General features: G+C 47.9%; 2 protein-coding genes across 4 annotated transcripts in view; both read right to left on the bottom strand.

Annotated features, from left to right (window-relative positions):
- Positions 1-13,975, bottom strand: part of LOC307183207 (putative POM121-like protein 1) — a 77,871-nt gene extending 63,896 nt beyond the window's left edge. Inside the window, exons 1-2 of one of the 2 annotated variants that reach the window (XM_079915395.1) lie at positions 12,999-13,975; positions 5,191-12,767 (exon numbers count right to left, since the gene is read on the bottom strand). In XM_079915395.1, the coding sequence (XP_079771521.1) occupies positions 11,904-12,701 (798 nt within the window). In that variant the 5' untranslated portion in view covers positions 12,702-12,767; positions 12,999-13,975 and the 3' untranslated portion in view covers positions 5,191-11,903. Of the gene's footprint in view, positions 1-5,190 lie in introns of those variants that run through there. The other variant, XR_013827410.1, reaches the window with a different exon arrangement.
- The window catches only part of LOC307183206 (metabotropic glutamate receptor 7-like), a 582,198-nt gene that overhangs the window by 180,558 nt on the left and 381,373 nt on the right, over positions 1-20,267 (bottom strand). The gene's annotated exons all lie outside the window — the stretch shown is intronic.

Below are 20,267 nucleotides of genomic sequence, written 5' to 3'. Positions count from 1 at the left end.
ATGAGCAGGTCAAAAACTGAAATGAGACCACGAATGTTCTGGGAAGGCTGGCATCTGGCCTCCAGTGTGGGATTCAGATGGGGAGTGGTTCCTGGGGGAACTGAGCTTCTGCAGTAGGCAGAGAAGTCCACCTCATCTCCGGAAAGTGCCACTGACATCAGGAAGTTGAGGGGAAAGAGCAATGAGTTCCAGTCCACTTGAGAAAGCAGGCCAGTCTGATTAACTCTGAATTTAGGCTTATTTCAGATACTTCTTGAGAAAGAACTTGGACAAGAGCAAGTCCCACGCAGCCTCTTTTAAATCCATGCCCAGTATTTTCTGGTGGAGCTGCTTAAACCCTCCAAGTGACTCCAGTATTTTAATTTCACTCTGTATTTAATTCCGACAGTTCTATGATTGATTCTTTAATGGGCAAATAAGTAGGGTCACAAAAGAGTGCGAATGTATTTTACAGGATGAGGATGGGTGGAGTGGAGCAGTCTGGAACAGGACACCAATAAAAAGGGATTTTGGTAAAGAAGAACGTCATTAGAAATAGAGAGGAATTCGCAAGGAAATTAGTGCCTGACACCACGCCCTTCTCTCTGCATGTTTAGAAGCTAGTTTCTAATTTTATTTTCATAGGAGATGTCCCTGTGATGAACTGTCTTTAATTCCATACTATTTATCACATGGACATATTGTGAAGTTTGTGTGAGAGAAAGCAAGTATTAGAATTTGTCTTGCAAGCAGCTATAAGCACTGCCTGGAACAATCTAGGATAGAAGGAAAAGGAAAGGAAGGTGGAAACAAAGGAGAAAGACAGCTAATGATGCTGGAGTCTCTCGCTGGGATTTGTGGTATCTCTTTTTGAAACTAAGTACAGAAAGTCAGAACTTGACTGATTGTTTCTTGATCACGGTTTGTTTTCATTTTTGCTTTTTTCTTGCTCTCTCATCAGTTATTCCAGCCACTGGCATGTCATTTTCAGTTTCAGTAAGCATGCTTGTCTTGTTTCCATTTGCATTATTCATGCAAACGTTGATTGAACTGATGACCCCGAGTTATCACGACAACATTAGATACACCAGTTGATACATTTCTTAATTTTAGAAAAAAATTACCTAGTGAAGGTTAAAATAACTCCTCTTCAATTTGTCATTTAAAAAAACTTCTCCTAACATACAATACCTCATTGCCTAACAATGCCAGATAAATGAAGAATTCCTATGTATTCATGAATGCAGGCTAGTCTGTATATTTTTTGGCAGGTATGACCGTTACCAAGGGTAATGGCCTTGTTTGCTGGCCATGTCCTGTCTCCTTGAAAGTTGTACTTTCTGTTGTCTTTCAGTTGGTCCATGGGATATCAGAGGTGAATTTATAAAACTATACTTCCCTTTACACTTACTTTGTTTTGTTTTGTTTTGTTTTGTTTTACTTGAAGTGTAGTTGATTGACAATGTTGTGTTTCAGGTGTACAGCCAAGAGATTCAGATATATATATTTCTTTTTCAGATCCGTTTCCTTTATAGGTTATTACAAGGTATTGAATATAGTTGCCTGTGCTATACAGCAGGACCTCGTAGTTATCTACTTTATACATAGTATACACTTACTTTGTGTGATCCACGCTGGTCAGACCACATAATTATTTTCACTTCTGATATAATTTTTTCAGGTCCAACCTCAAATCTTTGATGAGAAGATATTTTAAAATAAGTTTAGCATGTGTGTGCTCTAAATCCAACAGTAGTTATTAGAGATATGATTTTGCACTAGGTAGTCCTCTCTTTTTTGTTCTTGGCCAACCAATTGAAAATTCGTTTTTATTTTCTGCTTAGTTTGCTAGATGTTTATGACTATAATAAAAGTCTTAAATTTTGTCTCATATCTTAAAGCACAATCTGAATTAGCAATGGATATTGTGCTATACATAGGGGCTGTGATATAAATATAGTTTCTAACTTCAAAAACATATAGCCTAGAAGGGAACACAGACACATATGCAGCAATTATGGCAACTGCATTTGTTTACTAAGTGAAATAGCACTGAGATGGATAAAGTGCTAGCAAGCCTTGAACACGCAAATCAGCTTCAAAAATAGATGCGCAGTTCTTTAAAAATCTTTTTAACATTTTTCCAGGTACATGTAGAATATAACTTAGCATAAAAACGGTATGGGTTTGAGGATATGGGGAGGGAGAAGGTTAAGCTGTGACAAAGTGAGAGAGTGGCATGGACACATATACACTACCAAACATGAAATAGCTAGCTAGTGGGAAGAAGCCGCTTAGCACAGGGAGATCAGCTTGGTGCTTTGTGACCACCTGGATGGGTGGGATAGGGAGGGTGGGAGGGAGACAAAAGAGGGAGGGGTTATGGGGATGTATGTATATGTATAGCTGATTCACTTTGTTATATAGCAGAAACTAACACACCATTGTAAAGCAATTATACTCCAATAAGGACGTTAAAAATAAATAAATAAGGAAAAGAAGACTGACTCATCCAATTAAAAAAAAAAAGAAATTCTCTTGTCCTGGATTCAAGAGAAGGGATGAAGTAAAAGGATGAGGAAGAACAAGAAGAGGAAATGTGAGCGTGGAGAGGGTAGGAGGAAGAGCAGAAGGCAAATAAGTGTATGTGCTTCCCTTGCCATCCCTGACTTTTTTTTTTTTTTTTTTTTTTTGCGCTTCAGGAAAACCCAAAAGCCAGAGAAGAGCAAGGAGGTGGTCACCACTGCATGTGAACAAAAAGGTGGAGAGAAGAGAATGGTGGTAATCTGCGCAGGCAACTGGAGGATGACCTGAGTGCATCTCGCCAGGGAACGGTCCCTGTTCCACAGAACCCCTGAAGATGCCAGGCTCTTATGTTTAGATGGGGGGCCGAAGGCGTCTGTGGGGTCACCACATACATCACTCCTGGAGGTGTTGTTCACTCTTTGTAAAGAGTGTCCCTGGTGAGATTCAACATCTCCCTCTGCAGGACCCAGCCTTGCCCTCCCAACCCGCCGAGGTCAGCAGGCAACATCCCCAGTTAATCACCAAGTGTGGTGAGATATCTGGAGTGGCCCTGGTACCCCCCAGTTCAGGCGTCCTGGGGAAAGGGTGAGGAGGACAGAGGCACCGGGGCTTCTTCTCATGCAAGCAGACAGCTCACCTGGCCCGGCGCTGCTGCATCCCTGTGGGCACGCGGTAGCCCTGGCATCCGGTAGGGGACACTGCAGGATCCACACCTGGCTGGGATTTGCCCACCCCCTGGGGACCCCTCAGCCTCTGTGGAGCCCCACTGAAGGGCCTGGGTCACCTCATGGCACCATTTCTCAACCTGAGGTTCTATAGATTTTCCATAAATGTGTAAAAATTGAATACAACACACACACAAAATGAAGGCAATTCAAAGCAATGCTAATTTAGGATGAGTTAAAGGGCCAGGATTCCAAGTTAATTATGACCTTAAAATTAGATAACAAATACATCTGGTTTTATTACACGCTGAAAAGCAGTGCCTTCTACAAACTTTTCATGTTGGGATACAGCAAAGCTATAGAATTTATGATTCTATGACCACAGCATCAGGATATTTTTAAATTAAAAAGCACAGGCAAGTTTGGCTGGGGTGTTAAAGAAAGAAAAATGATTCTTAGGGGAAAAGGGAACATTGCGGTTCTCTGCCCACTTCCACTGTGCTGATCTCATGATGGGCCGTGTTGCGTGTGGGCTGGAGGGACAGGGTCACTACTCTCACCTGTGTCATCAGACCTCCCACTCCTCACAGCGCCCAGGTGGGAGGGACCCACACTTTTCACCCTGTAGCCCCAGAGCCTCCCCTTTCATCTGCATCACTTTCACTGTTCAGGGGACCAGTCACTTGAACACCGCCCGGCCAAATGCCCAGGTTAAATCGCCCCTGTAGGACAGGTCTCTCTGCTACCAGAACACACTTGGCAAAGAGCAGCAAACAGACCCCAGTGCCCTGGGGATGTGAGCCCTGGGGGATGTCAGGGCCCAAAGTGACTTGCAGGGTCTGAGTAGCCCCCTGGGTCCCACACACCGACCCCAGGAAGCCCACCTCCCCACTGACTCCAGTCCCTGCCTTTGTGTGGCAGGTTCTGGTCTGACACCTGTGAGGACTGTGACCTGGAGGCCTCAGCCTGAGACTCAGAGGGGATGGAGCCTGCGCAGCGTCTGGCAGCTTAAATGAGACACGAGGCCAAGGAAGGAGGGCCGCCTCTCTGCTCCCCCTCCGCTCCTGAGTCAGCTAGTGAGTGCCGGTTACTTCCTGTCGGAGCTGTACAGATTTAGCATAAATTTTAGATATAGGTCTTACTTTTAACAGTGAAAGGCTGTTACATCAAGCAAAATTGATCTTTTTTTTTTTAAACATTTTTATGTAAGATAACACACAAGTATAGAAAAGCACCCTCCGCAAAGGGAGGGCTCAGTGAATTACAGTGGGCGCTCCACTCTGGGGAGCAGTAGTTTTTCCCTCTGTGAAAGCCCAGATGCTTCTGAGAAGCTCCTCAGCTTCCTTACTCTGGCCCGACCTCCACAGCGGAAATCCCAAAGGGACTGGATTCTCCCAGCCCTCCAGCACCCTCCACTACTTTCTGATTGTGCTGCCACACTCATTTTGAGTTATTTGTGTGTAAATCACTGCACTTGGAATATACGTGGAGTAACTGATTTCATTCTTATAACCGAATAAGTCAGCACTTATTCTTCTCCCCTTCTACAGGAGGCAGCCAGGGTGCTGGGGACATCCTGTATATTGAACTGTGTGTTGGTAGCAGATGTGTTTATATTTACAAGAAACCATAAAGCTCTACGCTTAAGATCTGTGCCCTGTACAATACACCAAGGAAACTTCAATTAGAAAGAGATGCCAAAAAAATTTCCCCACAAAACAAACTTCAGGGCCAGGTGGCTTCCTCTGATTTCTACCAAACATTTAAGACAGAAACGATGCCCGTCTCCTACACACTCTTCCAGAGAACAGATACAGAGGGAACACACCCACACTGCTTTCATCGGACCAGGAGAATACTGATGTCATACCAGTAGCAGATATTACAGGACAGGAGAAATTACAGGCTAAAGACTTCTGAATGTCGATGTCAAAATCCAAAAGCAAATATTAGCAGTCTAAATCTAGAGGTTTTCAGAAAAGAAGGAAACTAGGATTTCGTGGCGGTATTTCCAGTGGTTGATGTGAACAGGATCACTGGGTGTTTGGGCGCTGCCTGGGAACGTGGAGAGAAGGGACAATGCCATCGGGTTAGTGGAATGAACGTTTGGTGACAGAGATTAGGAGGGCCTGGGTCATCTTCAGAGACAGTCCTGGGATGGGGTCTCTAGGCTGTGGCTATGGAGGGGTCCCTCTAGAAGGGCATGGGCCTCTCTCCTGTGCCACTGCAGGGTCTAGGGATGGATGAGGAGTTTGTAGGGGCTGGTTTTTGATGAGGAAGGATGAGCAGGGAAGGTGCGCCCTCAGAGCCAGTGCAGCCACGGCCCCTCCCCAGCCAGGCCGTAGCCCAGGCTACTCAGACAGTTGCTCACATCAATAGGCGACAGTGGGTCACGCCAGCTTTACCCACTAAACCACCAAGCACAGCCCAGCAGGCCACTGTCCTCATTAATCAGCACTACCTGTGCATCCAGGGCTGGTTGTTGAAGACCAAGCTAATTTGTTGGAGACGTGCCATGTGGGCAACTGGCTTGGAGAGACCAGAGCTCTGAGCCACGTGGAGACAAGCCGACCACTGGTCAGACCACCAGGAGGCTCACCCAGTGTGTGAAGACGCTGAGGGAGGAGGGACGTAGATGGGACCCCCTGATCCTTCAAGGGACCTTCTTTCAGGGATATTTAAGAGCTGTGGGGTCAGGGATCAACATGTAAGGGGGGCAGCAGGTCAGGCATGGGCCCTCCTGTTGGCTCAGACCCCTCCTGTCCTTGGAGCAACCATGGGGCAGGCAGGAGGATTGGGGGGATGGAGGGAGGGGAGCCCTGGGCTCAGGGGTCCAGAGCACCATCTAGAGGATTCAGGGGTTGAGGGATTTCTCTCCCAGGGAACCAACTACATTCCTGTCCCACATCCATCTGTCATCAGCTTTGCGACTCCGGGAAAGTCACTTAAAATCTCAACATTTTCGTGCCATGTACCATAAAATATGGTTCACAGCACCTGCCATGAGTTCCCCACGGGGCTGATGTGGGGATCACAGGAGATGATGACAGATATTCTTCACAAGCTCTAAAGCATCACACCCATAACCTTCCCCACTCCCCTGCCCTGTGGCATCCAGGTCCCCTCTCTGGAGGCAGCACTACCACATTTCTTGCTTATTCTTCCAGACATTTAATATTTGTACACTTAGGTAGCACTTATGAAGTAACCATCATTTTTCATCAGGGTCTACCTGATTTGCTGTATTAAGCTTCATCATGTGATACTAATAAGTGGGCCCTATTAACATTTCCGTTATCACAGAACAAGGAACTGAGGACAGAGGGTCTGCATAACTTTCCCAGGTTCACGTGGCTTCTGGTATGATTTGAATCCAGACCATCAGGCACCAGCCCCCACTCTGTCGGTCACTGTGCTGTGCTCCCTTTCTGTATTATCTCACTAAATAAAGTCATGTCCCCGTGCAGTCAGCCTGCTGGCTATTTTAACTGCACACCACATTGCAACACCCTCTTCTGAGCCCAGCTTCGATTCACTTGACTCCCCTAGACTCCCCTAGGAGGCTGGTGAACAAAGAGAACAGACGTGTGACCTGGGAATGAATTGACACCTCTGCATGGTCTTCTCCCAGCAACATATCAATAGTTCTCTCAGTTTTTGTTGTGTTTTCCTGGATCATGACTCGTGTACCAAGAAGAAAAGGAAGATTATAAAGGAGTCAAACACAGGATGCACAAGAATATCATCTGCGATCAAGATAATCTGCCGGCCATCCGCAGCGGTGGTTCAGGCACATCAGAATCAGCATCTGGCCAAACAACAGGGTAGGGACACAAATAGCACCCCCACTAACCACTCCATTGAAGGTACTGTGGAAATAATACCAGCAAGTAGATTCAGGAGCAATGGCTGTAGTTTGTACAGCAGAGCCTGGGTCTGGCTGAGGGAGGATTGGGCAGGGAAGGTGCCCACTCAGAGCCGGTGCAGCCACTGCCCGCTCTTAGGCAGGCCTTAGTCCAAGCTGCTCAGACGATTGGTCAGTTTCTAGTCAGTGAGACCCTGGGGGCCTGTAAACCTCATCTGTTAAGCCACCAAAACACCAGCCCAGTAGACCCTGTTCCCAGCTAATGAATATTAACTGCTCATCATCCAGGTTTGATCAGTTGAAGATGATGTTAATTCTCTGTGCAACTGTCATGTGGGCAGTTGGTTTGGAATGTCCTGGGTTTTGAGTCAGTTAGGGAGTCAAGTAGACTACTGGTCATTCAGGGTGGTCACTTGACCACCAGGAAGTCTCACTGCAAATCAGCTGCTAGAATCAAGTGCTGAGGGGGAAGGGAGGGGAGATGCACACATATTTGGATACCCCGGTCCATCAGGGGGTCTGCATTTGGGGGAAAGACATTGTATTTGGGGTCAGGGATTGAAACGTAGAGCCAGGAGGTAGGTCCAGATTTGAGCCATTCTCTTGGGCCAGGCACCTCCTCCGAGTACCAGCTGTCTCCCTGCAGCATCCTTGGGGCAGGAGGATGTGGGAAAGGGAGTGAGGAGAGCTCTTGGTTTGTGTATCCAGGGCATGATCTCATGTCCATGTGTTCAGGAATCTCTATCCCTCCCCTGCCTCAGACCCATCACTCATCAGTGTTGTGACTCTGGGCAAGTTACTCAATCTGTCTAAATTTCAGTGCCCTGAACCATAAAATATGGGTCACAGCCCCTACTCTGCCCACCCCACAGTGCATCACAAGAAATAATATTCTTTCCATGAGCTCTAAAACTTCTTACTCATGTCATCAATGTGAAAAAGTAGGCTCTATCCTCCTGTTTGTAGCCTCCTAGGTGCCCTTTCTGGAGACGACCTACTTATTCTTCCAGGCATTTAATACTTGAACATTTATGTAGGTAGCACTTATGAAGTAAGTACCCATCATTTTTCTTCAGGCTTTGTATTTACTAATTTTTAGCCTCAGAACATAATACGAATAAGCAGGTCCTACTAATATTTCCATATCACTGGCCAGGGAACTGAGAAACAGAAGGGCTAAGTTACTAACCTTCCCAGGTACACGTGGCGTTCAAATAGGATTTGATTTCAGGCCATCAGGCACCAGCACCCATACTCTCCCTCATTGTGTTGTGCTGACTTTGTACTTGTCTCATGTAAATAAAGTTATTTTCCCCATGTGATCAGCCTGTTGGGTATTTTAAGTGCACGCTAAAATGCAAGGTCCATCTTCATAAGCCCTACTTTGATTCAGGGGACTCCCCGGGCAGCTAGTAATAAGGAGCTCTGAAGTTTGACCTCTGAATAAGTTAAGACTTTTGCCAGGAAGATGTCAACACCTCTCACTATTGTGACTGTATTTCCTAGGAACTTGTTTCAGGAATATGAAGAGAAAAAGACAAGGATTCAAACCAAGGATACATATGGGGATTGATCCTCCGTGAAGAAAATATACTGGCTGGCCCTCACCGTCATTCAACAGCTCAAAATGAACATCTGGTCCCAAAGGGTTGAGCCTCAAATATCATCCCATACAAGCCACTCCATTGAAGTCACTGTGAGAATTCCATCCTGAAACTGATCAAGAGTAATGACTATAAAAATGTTGTCATATTATCCTTTGATTGAGATATAATTCACATTCCATCAATTCACATTTTTTTTTAACTGTGTGATTCAGCTGCTTTTAGTGTACTCAGGTTTTGCAATCAACATCTCTAATTCCAGTATATTTTCATCATCCCCAAGAGAAACCGCATACCTAGTATCAGTCATTCTCATTCTGTCCTCCCCTTTCACCCCAGCCCTGGGTCTTTCTGTCTCTATTGATTTTCCTATGCTGGACCTTTCATATGAATAGAACCACACAATGTGCGGACTTCTGTGTCTGACTTTTGCAGTAAGCAAAATGTATTCAAGGTGCATCCAGGTTGTAGCATGTATCTGTCCTTCACCCTTTTAATGGCTGAATAATAGTCATTGTATGGATATAACACATTTTATTTTTCCATTCCTCAGTTGGCGAATAGTTGGGTTGTTTCCACTTTTTGGCTATTATGAATAATGATATGACAATATAACACTCATGTACAAGTTTTCGTGTGAACATATGTTTTTTATTTCTCCTGGACATATACCTGGGAGTGGAGTTCCTGGGCCATACTGTATCTCTGTGTTGAACTTTTTGAGGAACGGCCAAACTATTTTCTTTTTCATATTTGCACCAGCGATGCTTGAAAGTGCCAATTTCCCCACATCATTGCCAACCCTTGTTTTTAAAAAAATTATATGGCACAATAGTGGGTATGAAGTGGTATCTCACTGTGGTTTCAGTTTGCATAATTTTGACTAATAATTTTGGACATGTTTTCATGTGCTTATTGGCAATTTGTGTCTTCTTTGGAGCAGTATCTATGCAGATTCTTTTTCTCATTTTTAAAATTTGGTTATTTGACATTTTATTGTTGAGTTGCCAGTGTTCTTTACATATTCTGAATACTAGGCTTTATCAGATATATGACTTGCAAACATTTTCCTTCATTCTGAAGGTTGTATTATGTCTTTCTTGTTGGTGTTCTTTGAAACACAAAGGATTTTAATTTTGATAAAGTCCAATTTCTTTTTCCTTTTGTTGCCTGTGCTTTTGCTATCATATTTAAGGGTTCATTGCCAAATCCAAGACTATGAAGATTTATCCCTTTTTTTCTTCAGAAATTTGTATAGTTTAGCTCTTATATTTAACTCTTTGATCCATTTTAAATTCAAAGCCTATTTTGTCTGATATTGGTATAGACACTCCTGCTCTCTTGATTACTATTTGAGTTTTCTCACTGAGTTTGGAATTCCCTTTTCTATCCTTTAACTTTCAACCTGCTTCATTCTTTTGATCTCAATTAAGTCTCTTGTAGACAGCATATAGTTGGGTCATATGTTTTTACCTATTCCGCCAATCTCTGTATTTTGATTGGAGAGTTTAATGCATTTACATTTAAAGTAATTGCTGACAAAAAAAAAGACTTATTTCTGCTATTGTGCTGTTTCTTTTCCATCTGCCCAAAGCTTTTTTGCCCCTCATTTCCTGCATTCCTATCTTTCGTTGTGTGTGTTTAGCTGATTTCTTACAATAAAATATTTAAATTACTTTCTCACTTCCTTTTGGGACTATTCTATAGCTATTTTCTTTGTGTTTACCATGGGGATTACCTTTAACATCCTAAAATTAAAACACTCTAATTTGAACTTATACCAGGTTAAACTCAACAACATCCAAGTTCTTGAAGCTAAAAGAGCATCCTACTATCTCAATGCAAAAGACCTTCTCCAAGACACACTGCAGTTTCTGCCTGGCTGGGACATTGCCCCAGAGTGAGGTTAAGTTTAAGGAGTCGAAGGAGGCATACATTTCCATCCTCTGGATCACTGCTCACCAAAAAATACATAATGCCAGGCACATATGTAATTTTGAATTTTCTACTGAACACACCAGGAAAATGAAAATGGTGAAGTCAATGTAAATAATAGATTTTTAATTCAGTATCTGCAAAGTGTTAGAATGTTTACATGTGGCACGAGAAATGTGGTCATATTACGAGGGCTTGAGAGCCGCGTGGGGCAAGATAGAGGACAAACAGCATGCACTTGAAACTCTAAGAAGTGAACGCTAACAGGCAGATGGGGCCTGGAAGTCCAAAGTTGAATAACAGCCCATAACAGGGTGATTATGGTGGGGTTTTTTTCCTGCCTCTGTCTCCCAGCTTAGGCAAGGCACGCAAAGTCCAGCAACAGCTGAAAGTTAAAACCATGGGATCAACCTTTTATTTCTAGCCAGACAAGTGAGAAAGTGGGGGGCTTGGATGTTGAGGAGTGAGGGGGTCATCCCCATTGGTCTTTTTCTCCCCAGTTACCACATCTCCCCTGCAACCTCAGTGATGGCAGAGGCCTTCACTGAGAAATGGCCTGTGTCTCTGGACAAAGGAACAGGTTAAGAGGCTCCTATTGTCTGAAGAGTGTGGGGGCATGCCCGTTATTTTCCTTTCTTTTCTCTTGCTATTTAAATTGACAAGAACAGATACTACACTTGATCTTAGCCGAAAGGCTGAGATGAAATAGACAAAATAAACTTTAAGCGAAAATTACTGTCAAGTATAAATTTTACTAATCTAGTAATTCCAAAGGACCAAAGAGCAGGGCAGTGGCTTTATTGAGAACCCAGGATTTCCGAGTGTCCACCGTGCTCAGTCACTTTTAAATCATCAGCACAGCCCTATAATTCAGAGATTTAGGTGAAGTGACTTGCCCAGGGTCACACAGCTAAGTGAGAGTCTTCTGGGACCAACAGTAACTTTTGCAAAGGCGTCTCTTGCTATACTTAATCACTGCCACCATCTGACACTCACATTCTTTCTTTTTATACTATTCTGTTTCCTTGGGTCAAAGAATCCGACCCCTGAATTAAGGTTAAATAGCAATTAGTGGCAGATCAAAAGCCAAAATCGCTTCAAGATATTCTTTTAATTCCCCCAAGTAATGCCTTTAGTCACAAAAATATAGAACAATATAGAAAATTACAAGTGACCTTAGTGTTCACAGGCAAGCACTAATACATTTTAATGTACCATGATCATATTAAAATAGAAATAACTATGAAACATTTTCTGCGGAGAAGCAGCCCCTGTGGCAGGCAGCAGAAAGGGACAGGAATGCTGCATGGTACCCAGGCCCCCAATGGCCTAGGTCTCACCCTGCAGCTCACTGCTGATGCGCCGGAACGCTGCTTCCTTCTCGGAGTCTAGGTCTTCAGTGGCGATAGGGAAACCCAGCTCAGGGCCTGGGGGCAGCCTCAGAGACTCCCCTTGCCGGGGCGGCAGCAGAGGAATCCTGCGTTTTCGGGGCCTGGGACTGTCAGATGTGCGGGAGCCGTTCCTCCAGGGCCCTTTCTGCCCTCTTGTTGCCTCTGCATCTTTGTCAGGCTGGCTTTTCCTCTGGGAAACCACCGGAGCTGCAGAGGGCGACGGAGGGCCCTCCTTGCTCCCTGTCTTTGCAGACTTCTGGGGCAGCCCTTCCGGTATGGCGGGACTCCTCCTTCTCTTCACTGGTAGGAAACCTCGGGTGGAGACATATGAGTTCGTGATGGCGTTTCTTTGGGGGCAGGAGCTCATACAAGTGGTCTGCGGTCTCCTGGTGGATCTGTCTTCTGCCCTCTTGGCGTGGAGGTCTCTCTGCAGAGGTCCAGGCCTGGGCACGAAGAAAGAGTCCCCCAGGGGCCTAAATGCAGATCGTGCGCCCCCGGTGTCATCGGGGCCGCTTCTCTGGTCTTCGTTCCTCCCTGTGACTGTGGGGACTTCCTCCTGCTTGGCCATCCCTTGCCCGCTCTCTCCCAGGGCCCTCAACACCGTCTTCTCTGTGCTGTAGTTCAGGACACAGCTGGGTGTCGTGGCCGGCACTGGCTGACCCCGTGCCACACTGACAGTGACTGTGTCCACTGCGGACACTGAGCTGCGGGACGTCATGGAGGTGCGAGCACCCATCACTGCCTTCTTCCGATGGCCTCGCCTGCAGATGGAGATAAGGACCCCCAGAAAGGAGCGCAGGGTCTGCGGAACGGTAGAATGGGGTCTCAGAGACTCTGTGGCAAAGCGCAGATGGCAGAGTCACTGGACACTTGTGGGCTGGCCTGCGAGTGGATAGCCGGCCATAGACAGCTGGTTTACCCGGGGCAACCATGGGAAGTCGGTGGGCGCGGGGAGCGGGCTGGGGGCAGCCGAAACCTCCTGGCAGGTGCTGGTCCCCCAGTGCCCGGGGCGGGGGTAAGGGGCAGGGCTTACCTAAGTAACTGCCCCTAGAGAACTTGGGTGAGGTCGGTCCTTGGATAGAGAGCTGGGCTCCGAGCACTCTCCTTCAGCTGCCAACTCGGCCAAAAGCGGAGTGCGCTCTCTTTGGCCTGTTGCTGGGATGCAGTTCTGGAACCTGTGAGCGAACAATGGGCGTGCGTTGGCGGGGCGCAAAAGTTTAGGGAGGGGTGGCGCATGCGCAGAGTACACGTCAGGCCCTGGGGCGCACAGGTGAGGATGCGCGCCCCTGGACCATCTAGCGCTTCTGAATCTCCCCGGGGGTCTGAGGGCTGGAGGTGTTTGCCTTGAGGGTGATGAGCTTCTTGGCAGGACAGCTGCCCCTTCTCCCCCGGCCGGCTCTAACTGTACAGGATGGGTCCCCGGCCACCAGAACAGGAAAGCTGGAGAGCAGGGTACCTGGCTCAGCAGCCGCCACCCGAGGTGGCAGATTTGGCATCAGCGCCTGTGCGTCCGCCTGCCCTCCCACCTGGTAACATTGGAGGAGAGAGCCGCTAAGAACAGAAGTGCAAAAAAAAAACCCCAAAACAAACAAACAAAAAACCCCAGAAGTGCCCAAGCCAACCAGATCCTGCTTGGGGTGACAACTGAAGGGGCAGGCAGGGCGGGCTGGGAGGGACATATATACCAGGTCCAAACCCAGAAAGATCTGAAATGCACGAGTCAGAATGAAAGTCCAGAATCATCCTTGGGCTTTGGGCTGAGCTGGAAGTATAGCCAAACTCTTCAAGGTCTCCAGCTCCACCTGCAGTTTCTGCCTGGCTGGGACATTGCCCCAGAGTGGGGTTAAGTTTAAGGAGTCTTAGTTCCCCTACCAGGGACTGAACCCGGGGCCCCAGCAGTGAAAGTGCTGAGTCCTAACCACTGGACCGCCAGGCAATTCCCTGTATATGTATGAAAAAAGGATACCACAGTCTCAGAGGGTGGCGTTGACGTCATATAAAGGTGACACATATGACAGCTATAATAAAGAGTGGAAGGTAAAAGAATCTATATGGATGTAAGCCTTCTGAATTTTATTTAATTGGTAAAATATTAACTCTAGACTGTGAAACAATACGTATACATAGTGTTATTCCAAGAACAATTAAAAAATGACAAACTCAAGAAAATTGGATAACCTCAATAGTCCTATATTTAGGAATTGTGGACAAGATAGCTAAAACATTCACATATGTGTTTTGTGAAAAGTTTTTCTCTTGGTTAATTGCCTAGGAGTGGGTTTTTGGGTCATATGGTAAGTATGGCCCTCTCAGCCAGCCCTGGCCACCACTTCAGGTGTCACCCAGCAGGATCTGGATGGTGTGGGCACTTCCGTTCTTAGCGACTCCCCTCCAGTGCCGCCAGGGGAAAGGGCAGGAGGACGCAGAGGCGCTGCTGCCAAAGCTGCCGCCTCTTGTGGGAGCTGCACAGACAGCGACCTTGCCCCACTTTGCTGGGCGGGGATCCCGTCCAGTACAGTTAGTTACCCCGACAGCACTGGGGCGCGGCCAGGGGAGAAGGGCCAGCTGTCCTGCCAAGAAGTTCATCACCCTCAAGGCAAACACCTCCAGCCCTCAGACCCCCGGGAGATTCAGAAGCGCTAGACGGTCCAGGGGCGCGCATCCTCACCTGTGCGCCCCAGGGCCTGACGTGTACTCTGCGCATGCGCCACCCCTCCCTAAACTTTTGCGCCCCGCCAACGCACGCCCATTGTTCGCTCACAGTTTTCAGAGTATAAAAAGGCAACAGGCCAAAGAGCGCGCACTCCGCTTTTGGCCGAGTTGGCAGCTGAAGGAGAGTGCTCGGAGCCCAGCTCTGTATTCACGGACCGACCTCACTCAAGTTCTCTAGGAGCAGTTACTTAGGTAGGCCTTGCCCCTCACCCTCGTCCCGGGCACTGAGGGACCAGCACCTGCCAGGAGGTTCCGGCTGCCCCCAGCCCGCTCCCCGCGCCCACCGACTTCCCGTGGCCGGCCCGGCTCACCCAGCTGTCTATGGGCGGCTATCCACTCGCAGGCCGGCCCACAAGTGTCCAGTGACTCTGCCATCTGCGCTTTGCCACAGAGTCTCTGAGACCCCATTCTACCATCCCGCAGACGCTGCACTCCTTATGGGGGTCCTTATCTCCATCTTCAGGCGAGGCCATCGGAAGAAGGCAGTGATGGGTGCTCGCACCTCCACGACGTCCCGCAGCTCAGTGTCCGCAGTGGACACAGTCACTGTCAGTGTGGCGCGGGGGCAACCAGTGCCGGCCACGACACCCAGCTGTGTCCCGAACTACAGCACAGAGAAGACGGTGTTGAGGGCCCTGGGAGAGAGCGGGCAAGGGATGGCCAAGCAGGAGGAAGTCCCCACAGTCACAGGGAAGAACGAAGACCAGAGAAGCGGCCCCAATGACACCGGGGGCGCACGATCTGCATTTAGGCCCCTGGGGGGCTCTTTCTTCGTGCCCAGGCCTGGACCTCTGAAGAGAGACCTCCACGCCAAGTGGGCAGAGGACAGATCTGCCAGGAAACAACAGACCTCTTGTATGAGCTCCTGCCCCCAAAGAAACGCCATCACCAGCTCATATAGCTCCACCCGAGGTTTCCCGCCAGTGAAGAGAAGGAGGGGTCCCGCCATACCGCAAGGGCTGCCCCAGAAGTCTGCGAAGACAGGGGGCGAGGAGGGCCCTCCATCGCCCTCTGCAGCTCCGGTGGTTTACCAGAGGAAAAGCCAGCCTGACAAAAATGCAGAGACAGCAAGAGGGCAGAAAGGGCCCTGGAGGAAGGGCTCCCGCACATCTGACAGTCCCAGGCCCCGAAAACGCAGGATTCCTCTGCTGCCGCACAGGCGAGGGGAGCCTCTGAGGCTGCCTCCAGCTCCTGAGCCGGGTTTCCGGGTCACCGCCGAAGACCTAGACTCCGAAAAGGAAGCAGCGTTCCGGCGCATCAACAGAGCGCTGCGGGGTGAGACCTATGCCATCGGGGACCTCGGCAGCTCTCCCCAGCACAGGCAACCGAAAACTCCAGCCTTTGCCTCTGCTCCAGGCCCCCCAGCTTCGGGCGGCCCCGCACAAGCATCTTCTGGGTGTTCATCATCCAGAAATTCCACCGTGGGCACCCATGCCAGCACACAGCTGGGTTTTGGGAGCAGAGCGGCTGCCCTAGATGATCTGAGCTGCATGTTTGCAGCTCTCAGAGTGACATCAAGAAAGAGGGGGCCCCCGAGCACCACACACAGCAATGGGGGCAGCGTGGGCCTGAACTCCTGGGACCCTCCTCACCAGAGCCACCCCATGGTGACCACGGGACCCAGCCCTAAGAAGAAGCCTAGGTTTGGAGGCACTACTGCCCCCATCTTAATGCACATCCCTGGGGGCCCTGATTGGCAGCAGCGAGGAACCACCGCCTGTGGCAGCTCTCCCCAGAAGAGGAAACGGAAAGCCCCAGCCTTTGCCTCTGCTCCCGGCCCCCCAGCTTCGGGCGGCCCCGCACAAGCATCTTCTGGGTGTTCATCATCCAGAAATTCCACCGTGGGCACCCATGCCAGCACACAGCTGGGTTTTGGGAGCAGAGCAGCTGCCCTAGATGATCTGAGCTGCATGTTTGCAGCTCTCAGAGTGACATCAAGAAAGAGGGGGCCCCCGAGCACCACACACAGCAATGGGGGCAGCGTGGGCCTGAACTCCTGGGACCCTCCTCACCAGAGCCACCCCATGGTGACCACGGGACCCAGCCCTAAGAAGAAGCCTAGGTTTGGAGGCACTACTGCCCCCATCTTAATGCACATCCCTGGGGGCCCTGATTGGCAGCAGCGAGGAACCACCGCCTGTGGCAGCTCTCCCCAGAAGAGCAAACGGAAAGCCCCAGCCTTTGCCTCTGCTCCCGGCCCCCCAGCTTCGGGCGGCCCCGCACAAGCATCTTCTGGGTGTTCATCATCCAGAAATTCCACCGTGGGCACCCATGCCAGCACACAGCTGGGTTTTGGGAGCAGAGCGGCTGCCCTAGATGATCTGAGCTGCATGTTTGCAGCTCTCAGAGTGACATCATGAAAGAGGGGGCCCCCGAGCACCACACACAGCAATGGGGGCAGCGTGGGCCTGAACTCCTGGGGCCCTCCTCACCAGAGCCACCCCATGGTGACCACGGGACCCAGCCCTAAGAAGAAGCCTAGGTTTGGAGGCACTGCTGCCCCCATCTTACATCACATCCCTGGGGGCGCACCCAGGCAGGGCCCCCCTACTTCCAGCGGAGGGTGCAGCCCATGCCCAGCCAAGGCTGACTTTAGGGGTGTGTCGGTTCCGGCCTCTATTCCTATCAGCCTCAGCTCCACAGTGGGCACAGCAAGGTGCAGCCTTGCTCTTAGGGCCCCCTCATCACCTGCCCAGGGCGTGGCTGGACAAAAAACCACTGGGCCATCGACCAAGTCATTCTCCTCCAGGTCTCCATTCATTACCTTGGGGTTTAAGAGGAGGAAGTTGGCCTGAGCCAATAACTTTGCGGCGAGGCCATCAGTGTCCACCTCCTCCCAGGCTGGGCCTCGTGTGGACCCTGTTTCGATGTGAAACTTACAATAAAGCTTTGTTCTTGTTCTTTTGCATAATCCTCACGTGTCTGTGATCTGTAGATCAAGTGTGGAAAAGCACTGGCTTGTATGAGTGGTAACATGGAAAGCCAGACCTGTTGACAGTTTCCTGTGACCCTGCTCATGGGTTGTGAAGAGTAGCACAACAAGATGGCTACAAGGGCCCTATATTAAAAGTGTGTTTTGAGTTTAAACGATGCAGCCCGAAATAAAATGGGCCCAGAGGGAGGGGTAAACAGGGAGGGTCATCCTTGTCTGTTGTAATTGCTACTTCCCACCCACCTCTCTGGCCTGGAGGGGGCTGGGTCATCCCGAGCACACACCAGCCGCCCATACTCTACACGTTTAGTATTTTCTAATGTAGCAGTTTCTTTGACTTTTTCATTTTGCTTTAATAAGTCTTAGGCAAATCATTTACATGCACATCTCACTCAGAGAGTATATGTCCATACAACCTAAAGCAATCTACAGATCCAGTGCAATCCCTATCAAAATTCCCATGACATTTTTTACATAAATAGGAAAAACAATCCTAAAATTCGTATGGAACTGCAATAGACTTCAAAAGCCACAGCAACCCTGAGAAAGAAGAACAAAGCTGGAGGCAACACTTTTCCTGATTTCAAATTATACTACAAAGCTAGAGTAATCAAAATAGTATGGTACTGGCATGAAAACAGACACATACACCAATGCAACAGAATCAAGAGCCGAGAAATAAATCCACACACATACGGGCAACTAATTGACAGGGATCCAAGAATACTCAACAGGGAAAAGATAGTCTCTTCAGTAAATGGTGTTGGCAAAACTGGATACCCACATGCAAAACAAAGAAAGTGGACCCCTATCTTACACCATTTGTAAAAATTAACTTGAAATGGATTAAAGACTTAAATGTAAGCCCTGAAACTGTAAAACTCCTAGAAGAGAACATAAAGAGAAAGCTCCTTAACATTGGTCTTGGTGATGATTTTTTGGGTATGACAACAAAACCACAAGCAACAAAAACAAAAAGCAACCAATGGGACTACATCAAACTAAAAAGCTCCTGGAGAGCAAAAGAAACAATCAACAAAATGAAAAGGCAACCTAGGAATGGGAAAAAATATTTGCAAACCACATGTATGATAAGAGGTTAATATCCAAAATCTATAAGGAATTCAAACAACTCCATAGCAAAAAACAAACAAACAAACAAAAACAAATAATCTGATTCTAAAATAGGCAAAGCAGGGGACTTCCCTGGTGGTGCAGTGGTTAAGACTCCACACTTCCACTGCAGGGGGCATGGGTTTGATCCCTGGTCAGGGAATTAAGGCCCGCATGTCATGCAGCGTGTGTAAAAAAATAAAATAAAATAGGCAAAGCAAGACTAGGAAACAACTAAGTGTCCAACAGGTGAATGGATAAAGAAAATGTGACATATAGATATAGATAGATGATAGATAGATAGATAGATAGATATAGATAGATAGATAGATAGATAGATAGATAGATAGATAGATAATGGAATTTTATTCAGCCACATGAAAAGAAGGAAATCTGCCATTTGTGACAACACAGATAGACCTTGAGGGCATTATGCTAAGTGCATTAAGTCAGAGGGCAAAACATAAATACTGTATGAGATCACTTATATGTGGACTCTTTAAAAAAAAGAAGAAACAACTCACAGATACATAGAATAGACTGGTTGCCAGAGGTGGGAGGTGGGTGAAATAGCTAGCTGAAAGTGGTCCAAAGGTACAAACTTCAAGTTATAAGATAAATAAGTCCTGGGGATGTCATGTATAGTGTAGTGACTATAGCTAACAATATTGTTGTGTATTTGAAAGTTGCTAAGAGAGTAGATCTTAAAAGCTCTCATCACAAGAAAAAAATAATTTGTTACTGTGAGTGGTGATGTATGAAAAGCCATGGAAGAAGCTTAAATGCATATTGCTAGTTGAAAGAAACCGGTCTGAAAAGACTACACACTGGATGATTCCAACCATATGACATTCTGGGAAAGGCAAAACTATGAAAACAAGAGGACATGTGGCCCCAGTGGACACCACTGTCTCTCCTTTCAGGAGCCTCCAGGTGCTGGAGACCTTCCCTCCTGAGATCCAGGTCTTCATGAAGGACTCCAGTGGCCAGGGCAAGCCTTATGCCATTGACCCTGATGACTCCATCCACGACTTGAAAGAGAAGGTTGAAGAGGCTGGAGGACCTTACATGGAGGGTCCCAGGGCCAGAAACTGTGGAATCAATAGCTTCTCAGATTGCACATCAAGGATTGTGACACCATCATGCTCGTTAAGAGAGGCCCCACATCCCCACGAGTGCCAAGATCAGGCTGTTCATTCTGTAGACTTCTATGGTCATGTCCCCCTAGCTCACCCCTTTCTACCCAGACCACTGTGCTCTTTCTGAAGCACAAATAGAAACAGAATCCTCCCCTGCTTTAAATTCTCCAATGGCTCCTATTACCTACAGAATCAAGTTCAAGTTCCTTTGCTTGGCATTCAGGGTTCTTGACCATTTAGCTCTTGCTGACCTCTCAGTCTCTCCTTTGAGAGTGCTCAAAACATACCAGACGTGGCCAAACACTTGCAATTCCAGAACACTGAATGCTGGCTCACAACTCCATGACTTTGAGTCAACTTTCCTTCTCCCCCATGTTGTCACCATTCAAAGTTCAAACCTCTAAGT

This window comes from Stenella coeruleoalba (assembly GCF_951394435.1).
Source record: "Stenella coeruleoalba genome assembly, chromosome: 3".
NCBI lineage: Eukaryota > Metazoa > Chordata > Mammalia > Artiodactyla > Delphinidae > Stenella > Stenella coeruleoalba.
The sequence above is the reverse complement of the archived record's forward strand: the minus strand, read 5'-3'. Positions and strand labels throughout refer to the sequence as shown.